The 10,032-nt window shown below is 37.5% G+C and overlaps 1 protein-coding gene across 1 annotated transcript in view; it reads left to right on the forward strand.

Annotated features, from left to right (window-relative positions):
* LOC129259078 (macoilin-like) overlaps positions 1-10,032 on the forward strand; it is a 31,405-nt gene that overhangs the window by 14,153 nt on the left and 7,220 nt on the right. The window contains exons 6-10 of the mRNA XM_064098309.1: positions 306-894; positions 2,216-2,374; positions 3,022-3,189; positions 8,861-8,987; positions 9,820-9,991. Of these exons, the coding sequence (XP_063954379.1) occupies positions 306-894; positions 2,216-2,374; positions 3,022-3,189; positions 8,861-8,987; positions 9,820-9,991 (1,215 nt within the window). The remainder of the gene's footprint in view (positions 1-305; positions 895-2,215; positions 2,375-3,021; positions 3,190-8,860; positions 8,988-9,819; positions 9,992-10,032) is intronic.

The following is a 10,032-nucleotide window of genomic DNA, read 5'->3' on the forward strand; positions in this document are numbered from 1 at the left end:
AATGCAAAGATAAAATCGGAAAACATTTGAAAAAAAAGTATACATAATGTGAATGAATGAGGAGGCAACTAGAAAGGCAAAGCCTTATTAGTGCAGCCACCTTTACAAAAATATATGATATTGTGAAATATATGATGTAATGAATACTGAATACCAGATACAGCTGATCATAAAAATCAAGTGTGCGATCAATCCCTAACCTTTGTGTTTTGGGACCCAGATAGTACAAATATGAATAAGTTGTTCAAACCACATACGGTAGCATAACTTAAGCAAGAATTTTTGCTATCCTTATCCCTCCTAAGCTGTTAGTAAAAAGCCTGATGAGCCTGTCGCGAATGGAGTTGGCGGTAAAAAGGAATCACCGAGTAGCAAGCAACCAAAGAACCATCCTGCGGGGGACGGAGGGGGAGGGGGTAATGAGAGAAGCAATGTGACTAAAGACAGCCGTAATAAACATGTTGGAGCAAACAATGCCAGTACGCATGCCAAGTCCACGTCGACTTCTCAACAGGACGGCAATTTCATGGACACAAAGACTTGTCAACTCTCATCATCCTCCTCCTCTACAACTTCATCATCGTCATCGTCGTCGACAACGAGCAATCACTCCGTCAATGAGTTTGACAACATGAAGGAAAATCTTGCCAATGAGCAGACGCAAGCCAAGAATCTGAAGCAGATTTCGGTTGGGTCGTCGACACGGCAGCGCAACCCTTCACCCGTGATGAAAGAAAACAGTTCGTCGGGGCAGGGGAGTAAAAAGCCCAAGCCGCTGCCTTCCAAGCTAGAAAATAAAGATAAGGACACTAACGTGAATGCAGAGCAAGCAAGAACGATAAATAGCAACAATCAGCAAGTAAAAACGGATCCTTCAAAGTATACTATAGCAAGGTGAGAATAATGTTACGATTATTCCTTAATTTTATTTGTTCAGGACTTAGTATGTAGCAGGTATGGACAGTTAATTATTGTCGGGGAAAGAAGGTTCGGGGGTAAAGAGAACCTGGGTGTGTCTCACACAGAGTTAAGTCTGACTGAATATGATGCTCAAGCGCTAATGCACTCATATTTTAACCTGTAATTTCACTGATTAAGACGTGTTCAAGCACATCCCATTATAGTGGTCTGATAAATATGGTGATGTGTTATACACCACATGCAAATAAGAATTTAAAAAGTGTGAATTTTAGTCAGACTTGAATATTTGTGAACACCCCGGAAAGGTTTATCTCATAAGACAACAAAAAAGCAGTGTCAGATATTGGAAGTGGTGCAACTCCAGCTTTTGGTTCAACTTCAGAAGCGGAGGGGATCCATGTTGTTTTTAGCGCCAAGCTGCCAAGGGTTTTCTCCTACCTCAAGTGATGTTCATGTAGCCTCCACTTCACTTCACTACCGCTACACTTCGCTCCACCTACCCAAACGTCAAGGTGGTGAACTTGCTCTGATACTCCGGAGAGACAAAGATGGGATTTTATGGGGGAAAATAAAAAACTCATGCACCAACATGATTTTAAAAAGAATAAAAAACTTATCTTCCTAATTTTCATTCTAATTTCACTCCATATCCATCCTCCGGTTAGTCTAAAAATTGGTGATTTAGAGCCAGTATCGGGTTCCTCACACGTAATATTAATACGAATTAATACTATTAATTCACTGCCGATTCCAAAACATCGCTAATGCAAATTGGCATGCGCGGAAATCGCAGCTCAATTAATGATAGGACTATAGATAGGGATCTTTTCGCATTGGCATGCACAGATCTCGATCTAAAGTCCTATCATGAATATTCATAATTTGAGCTGCGTTTTCCGTGCATGAGCAACTTGCGTTTGCGATGTTTTGGAATTGGCAGTGAATTAATACGTGTGATGAACCTGATACTGGCTCTAAATCACCAATTTTGAGACTAACCGGAGGATGGAAATGGAGTGAAAATTAGAATGAAAAGTAGGAAGATAAGTGTTTTTATTCTTTTTAAAATCGTTTTGGTGCATGAGTTTCATATTTCCCCTCATAAAATCCCATCTTTGTCACTCGGGAGTATCAGAGCGAGTTCACCACCTTGATTTTCGGGTAGGTGGAGCGTAGTGTAGCGGTATTGAAGTGGAGTGGAGCCTACACGACCACCACTTGAGGTAGTTTTCTCCCAGATAGGTCACTGATTGTTTGTGAACCCTAAAGACTAAAGATGAATAATCTTTCACAGGTTGGAGTCTGATATAAAGAAGCTGAAGGCTGACCTTCAAGCCAGCCGTCAGGTAGAGAGTGATCTTAGAAACCAAGTCAACAGTCTTTTAGCTGATGAACTGCAGGATAAAGAAGTCTTGGATCAGTATAAAAAAGATAATGAGTCTCTTCAAAATAGGTATGTATCTTTTCAGTCTCATTTTCCCTAATCTCCTCTCCTTCTCTCTGCCTTTCTATGTCTGCTTTTCTTTCTTGATCTATGCCATGCTGTCAAGTTATTTTTCTTTCTGAATATTTTAGTTGATGTCTCTGCTTCTACCTCCTTGAATCTGTTGCTTTGCAATGTATTTATATAGTCACTGTCTTTTTTTTTGTCTCTGTAGCGCTCTCCCTCTTTCTATATCTATCTCCTTTTATTTTACTATCTCTAAGCCTATCTCTCATTCTATCTCTCTCTGCATGTACATTGATTTTGCTGTTTGGTCTGTTATTGGTCTGAGCTTTGAATTAAAATGAATTCTACTCTCAAAATGTAAATCACATGTAAATATACCTTTAATCGTGTTTTATGAGGCGATCTTATTGGTCATTAATCACCTGATTACACGGGGGCTCGGGGAAATTTTGCTCCTGAAATGTTCACAGAGCCCTAGAAAATAAAAGATTAGCCCTGTAAAATTCCCATTCTCTGCAATGTTAAAGCTGCAGATATACATTGCAGATGTATGTTGTGAAAAGTAGCCCCCAGAAATAATAATAATAATACAAAAGGAATGCCTGATCACCTCTGTTGTAATTTCTAACCTTTGACCTGTGTTTTGACAGATTGCATAACCTTGTGACCCAGAAGCAGCAGGACAAGCAGAATATAATTCAGCTTGAGAAGAAGGTGAAGCAGGAAAGGGACGGTAGAACATCCCTTGAGAACCTCCTCAAAGAAGAACGAAAGAGTAGAAAAGCTGAAGAATCCTGTAGGCAATATTCTCATGCTGGGTAAGAGATATTGCCGTCAATATACGGACATTGGTTTATTGTTGGCTTTCCATAGCAGTTGAGACTAAAATGATATACAGTATTTCACCTTTCAAGGGTAAATTGCCAATTCGTCTACTGCCAACTCGTCCACGCACCACATGGTCTAACTTCATTAATCTAATGCCATTCCGTCCAACATTTTGGCTGACAACTACTTGGTCCAATAACCATTTGGTTCAATCATCACTTCGTCTAATCACCAGTTCGTCTATGACCATTTCGTCTCGTAACCAGTTGGTCTAATATCCAATCTGTTTTCATTTATTTCACACAATTAGCACTTAGTCTAATTAGACCAAATGGTATATGGACTAAATCACTCTTGGACCAACTGGTTGTAAGAAGAAATGGTGAGTGGACGAAATTAGACAGTTAGACACTGTGAATAGTGGACGAACTGATGATAGACCAAATGATAGCAGATAGGTTGGTAATTGGACGAATTGGCATTTAATAGAGCAATTGAAAATAAACCATTTCAAGCACTCATGCTTCTGTGATTATTGGTATTGACCCAATTCATTTCAAACAGCCATTTCAAGGGTACATGTCATTTGGAAACTTCTATTCCTTGGAACTGTAATTTACCATCACTATTTCAAAATGTTTAGGTCTGTAATGATTGATGCAGAGCGCATTTGAAAAAGAAATAGATATAATGTGATTTTCAGGATTGATCACTTAAGGACGTTCCACAGTTAAAGTGAAATCCATGTCATTTTCACCATACTTTGCACATAAATACTTTAGAACCTTAATATTCGAAATATGCAAAAATTAACATAGGTCCATGTGCTTGATTTTTTGCTATAGAGCTTCAAAGTTCATCCAAATTGATGTTCTTAAGAATTGCGCATTCAAAAGAATTTGGCATTTTTAGACCGCCCAAGATTACTACAATGAGTTTAAACCTCTATTACTCAGTCAAAATACATGAAAAAGTCATCAAATTTCGCAAGAGAGTTAATAATTATATTATTAGAATGGAGAATCTATGTATAGTGCTATTTGTTTGCAATTTTAAATTTAACAGCACTGTCAGTTCTTAAAAATGGCGTAAAAGATAACAAAATCCCAATCTAAAAAATGTGAAATTTCAGTAACAAACTACAAACGTACAATAAATGCTGCACTTCATTCAAAATCCATGTCACTTTCACCAAAATTTGCAGAGTTGTAGAGGAAGGTATACCTAAGAGGTACAAACATTAAAAAATAGGGGTTCATGTGCTTGTTTTTAAACTATCAGCATTTTTATTACAGCAAATGTGCTTTTTAAAACACCAAAAATGCGCCGATTGCTTTGTATCTGTGTGAAGAAAAAATCTAAACCACTCTACCATTTATTCAAACTCGGGGTAATATTAGTGATTCTTGGCAGCACTGCAGAGTAAAGTATTTTTAAATTGTAGAGAATTTTTTTTTTTGAATGGTCCATGGAATAATTCCATTTTTTAGCATCATGAAATAACGCATCGGATCTGCTCATACCCGCAGCTAATTAATCACCTGTTCATCCATTGTGACGTCAGCGCGCAGAGTGTAAACTATGCGCAGATCATAATGCGCACAAACATAACTGTGGAACGTCCTTAAATGATACAAATTTGAAAGTTTACATAATTTTTCAGTTGTTTAGTGCAGATACTAAGCATTTTGTTAAGAAGTTTAGTAAGTTTTAGAAGATGACATGTTCACCTATATGCTATCGGTTCTCATACTTGGCATGGTTCAAGGAACTCGTTGCTTGCGATTCAATACTAAAACAGCAGCCAGTGCAGCAAGCCTGCAATTTGCTACAAATGGCCATAGCGGTCCTTGCGATGTACCAGTAGTCTGAGGTGTGGATATGAGAATCCCACAGAAAGAACTTCAAATTTTGTGCATTTTATTTATCTAGTTTCTCACCTTAGATACATAGTATTCAGTATATGGCCTAAGCTAAGCAAGCTCCTGTCGTAAAATTAAAATTGCTTACTGCTCCCTGGATATCTCCTGTTCCTAGATTAAATTTAAAAGCTGATCTTGGAAGCAGGATAAGGATGGAGAGAGAGAGGGGCACTGGGTCAGCGGCCTTGTCAGACCCGGGCGCTGGCACCACTGTTGTAGCTTGCAGCGCAAGGCAGAGCGATAGGAAATGTATGAAATATCAAAGGTAACCTTTGACCTTTTGTAGCGCATATTCTTGCTTAAACCCCCATTCCACAGAGATCAAGGCCGCTGAAAGACCTTTGAAAGACCATGAATTTTGGTTGATCTTTCAGAGTTCTTTGAGGGGTCTTTCTGAGCCATTCCACAGAGATGACAAATTTCAGTGATCTTGAAGACCGCTGTAAGACTTCACAAATTTTAAGTCTTTCAGTGGTCTTTCAACGGTCTCCATTCTGTGGAATGGGGGCCTTAACCAATAATAGTAATGTAGTTTTATCATTCTGTACCCTGCTACCGGCATTAAGTACAGTTATGCTTCTGCTGTGTGATTTAACCCTATCTTAACTGGGCTATTTCAGACCAACATATACTGGGGGGGGGGTCAATTTGACCCCCCTCAAATTTTGGCCGTTGATTGCGTGATCACCGCGAAAATTTGCACACGCGTAGAGCCAGATGTAAACTACAAGACTGTATAGTAACATTTTTTAAAAATTATTTGCTTATATTTTTTTATTAATTAATTATGCTTAGTGTATGAACTTTGCCCCAATTTTGTTTTTGGTGTATGTTTTTGCGTTTAACTCAATTTATAAGGCAGTTTATAATCACTCGCGTCGCGTTCTGGTTCGTAATCACTCGCGTTTTGAATTTTTGGCGATTTTTTTTATTTCGGTGCGATTTTTTTTTAACGGTGTCTTCAATGAGACAGACATGCAGGGAAATTTGAGTTTCGTTTTAAGCCGGCAATTAAAGAATAGAAAACAAGCTTGATCCGCCCCAGACAGCTGGCAGCAGTCTGTTTCGAGGAGTTTTTTTCAAACATTTTTAATTTTTTTTGTGAATTTCTCTGTATTTGGTGAGTGGAGCCAACGGAGTTCAGCGGAACAACCAACATAATAATTAATAGACACAAAGACCGAAGCTTTTGGTCAAGATCCGCCCCTGTGGCTGTGCGCGCTCTCACGGTAAAAATTCGCGCGACGATCAAAGCCAAGGTACCGTACCGTCCCGGTGCCTTCCTGAAAACAGTTGTCGGCTACGTCATTTATCCAGGCCCCTTAAACAACTCCAAGCACGAGGTAACTCAGATTGAGTCAGAAATAATGGATTGGAAAACAGAAGACATGGCTTCAGGGAGTCACAGTAGGCTGGATACATAAACATAAATAAAACATTGTGATCAACAACAAATATACACTTGTAAATACATTACAATACAAATTACAATACAGTGTAGATTTCTTGTCCTTGATAACCCCCAAATTTTTTCATATTTTTCACCCTGCAACGTCCTGCAAGATTAATGAAAATCCATTTTACCATTTTTAAATTTTGTTCAGTGCACCATCATTATATAAAAAAAACTTATATCACACACACACACGATTATTTGTATAAAGGAACAATTTTGTTGGTCCCTCGGACTTCTTTATAACCAGAGTGCACTTTACTCCCCCTCCTACTTCTCTTTCTTCTCAGTCTTCTTTTTATTCCCATTATTATGTCATCTTATTCTTCTCCCTGTTCTTCTACTTCTCAATTTCTTCCCTTTCTCCTTATTGTTCATTTCCCTTCTCACTTCTTCCTTTTCTCTTCTCAGTCTTCCCCTTATTTTATCTTCTCTTTCTCTTCTTCTACATCCTCCCCTCAATTTTCTCTTTTTAGTTTCATTTTTACCCCCTTATGTCCTCCATCTTCTTTTTTCTTCTTCTACTTCTCCTCCTCCTTCCTTCTTGCTTTTCTTCTTCAGCACTTTTTTCCTCCCTGATTTTTACGTTAGTGTAGAATAATTCACAAAGAAAGGGAGAAGCAAATAAATAGTGATATTATGAAATTGTAGCACCTCGCTATGCTTTATAAAGAATACCACAGACTTCAGGAAAATCCTCCAAAGGCAAAGCTAAATCGAGAGTAGCCTTTCCTCCTTTTTCTTCTTTATTCCTTTTCTCCTTTCTTTCTCCTTTTTTCCTTGCTTCTTTCTTTCTGTCTGTCTTTTTTTTCTTTCTCTTTTCTCCCTCTTTCCCTTCCTTTCTCCCCCTCTCTCTTTTTTTAGGGGGAGCCCCCCCCCGCTTCCGCCGCCTATGGCTCTAAGATTTAAGATGTGGAATGTGATTATGTTAAAACAGTAGTCAAAATTTGCTTGTTATCTTAAACAGTGGTCGAGAACGTTTTATTTAAGGCACTTACCAGCTTAAAATAAAACGAAACTCGAATTTCAATTTCATTTTATTTTTCCAGTACGTTTGTCCCATTGAAGACACCGTTAGAAAAAAAATCGCACCGAAAAAAAAAAAAATCGCCAAAAATAAAAAACGCGTGTGATTACCAACCCGACGCGAGTGATTACGAACGCGAGTGAATATAATAAGCCATTTATAAAGCTAGTAGAATGCTAATTTTTGGTGAACATATAGATTTTTACATTTCTAACAAAAATCTACAAAAAAAAATTGCTGAAAAATAATTAATTTATTATGTGTCTTATTGTTTTTTTATTTCTTATGTATTTCTTTGTTTTTCAAACCTTTGTTTTTATTGTTGTTTTCGATGAACTTTGTCGAGGACCCTTTTGCGATCATAAATAACATAAAATAAATCCATCCAAACCAACAAAAGTAGAAATAATCATACATTTATGATTTTTGGTTGAAAAACACAATTTACTTTGACTTTGTACACGTACAGGTAATCACGTTTTTGAGCAATTTTGGGACCGACATGCATTTACAAAATATTGCGTAAAAAGGTGGCGTAGCGGCAAAATTTGTTGAGGGGTTAAATAAGGGTTAATCCATGTAAATCCTATCAGCTAGGAATCAGTCTCCACACAAGATAGCATTGGGACAGTTCTAAACTGCTTGAGGTATTGGTATATGGAAAAAAAAAAGTGAATGCCCATTCATGTGGACATTATCATCAAAGACACTACTAGTGGAATGAAACGCTTGGGAAGAGCGTCTGACAGCGTTGAGTAAGTAGACTTGACGTACTGGTCACCAGTTTTGGTTGTGTACATAACATACATGTATGAGGGAAATGGTGGAAGGGTGAAGGAATAGGTGATTGTGTCATTTTAAGTTTTTTGTCTTCAATTTTTTTAGAGGTTTCTGGGAAAGAAAAGATGGAATTATCCCCATGCACCGCCCTTGTTCCCTCTCTCAAACCCCCTCTCATTTTCCCCATATGTTTTATACACAGCCACTTGCACTGTGCAAAGTTTTACTTACTAAATGCTAGTGGGCGCCCATCACCACTAGCAAAAATTCCCCTTGTAATGTCTTTGTTTTCATCCAATCATTTGGATTAGTATTCACTTTTTGATTGGTGCACTTCGAAAAGTGTGATATGTCCACATAAGCAAAAAAAAAGTTGATGTTAATGTCCACAATGAAATCTCAATATCTAATGAATGTATGTCTTTGTCTGTCTGTTGTAGTCGTTTGTATCTTTTGCCTTTTTGTTTTGTTTGACACAGTGGTGTAGATGAGTGCACAGAAAACTGTCGTATGAGACGCCAAGACCAGGAAAGCGAGATTCAGCATTTATTGAAAGAAACGAGAGACAAAGGGGATAAATTACGGGATTTAGAACAAAAGATTGAGGTAAGTTATGGCATTGCATATCATAGCATCATTCTTTCTTTTTAATAGTATCAAAGTTTAATGGATACTGCAGCTGAAAGTATGATTTTTTTTAATTGTTCACAAACCTTTTTGTTGTGATCTCATAAAGAAAAGTAAAAGAATATTTGCAAAGGAATTTTAACGTACATTCTCAGATGGTAACAATTTCTCTATCTGTATAGATAAAAGCACAATGATTAAGATGTCAATCTTAATGCTATACCCATGTGCACATTCTGATGAAATAATCAGTACATAGTATAGATGCCTTTATAACACAGACAGTAATGAATCTGTATTGTTTGAAATGTTTTGAATTATTAAATGTGTCTTTTGTATCTTGAATTATTAATGGCTTTAGCTTATAATGGGTTTGATGATGGTCGAACATTGACTCATTTCACAACGCCTGTGTGTTTGTAATCCAGCTATATTGTTGGGTTTCAAAGTTCAAACTGATTCAACATTTTAGCTGCCTCTTTCAGATAGTGACATGAGGTCGATCCGAAGACATCTGTAAAAATCCATATACATGTATACACTCAGATACACATAGATATATAATATAGACCCCTTTAATGGAATTCAATTTCAATTTGATTTGATAATGACAGTAGACTCTGATTAAATCGACCTTTGATAAGAAGAATATTCACCTATTAATCCAAACATTTTTTTTTAGACAAGAATATGCAATCCTGTCACTTATCTCTGTGAGGTCAAATTTTTGAACAGATATCTGTGGTCCTCCAAGATTTTAATTTGGCAGATGCGCTTGTAACTCTGAGAATTGAATTTTTCCCCTCCGCAGCTCCGGGAGCGTCAGGAAATCCAGAGTAATAACGAGAGGCTGATGAATGCCCTGGTTGCCATGCAAGATAAAACAGCTCAGCTGGAAAATAGTCTTAGTGCAGAAACCAGACTTAAACTAGATCTCTTCTCAGCTCTGGGTGATACAAGGCGACAGGTTGAAATAGCTCATAGTAAGTAATCATTGGAAATTCATTTTGGAAATGCATATTTT

This window comes from Lytechinus pictus, chromosome 4 (assembly GCF_037042905.1).
Source record: "Lytechinus pictus isolate F3 Inbred chromosome 4, Lp3.0, whole genome shotgun sequence".
Taxonomy (NCBI): Eukaryota; Metazoa; Echinodermata; class Echinoidea; order Temnopleuroida; family Toxopneustidae; genus Lytechinus; species Lytechinus pictus.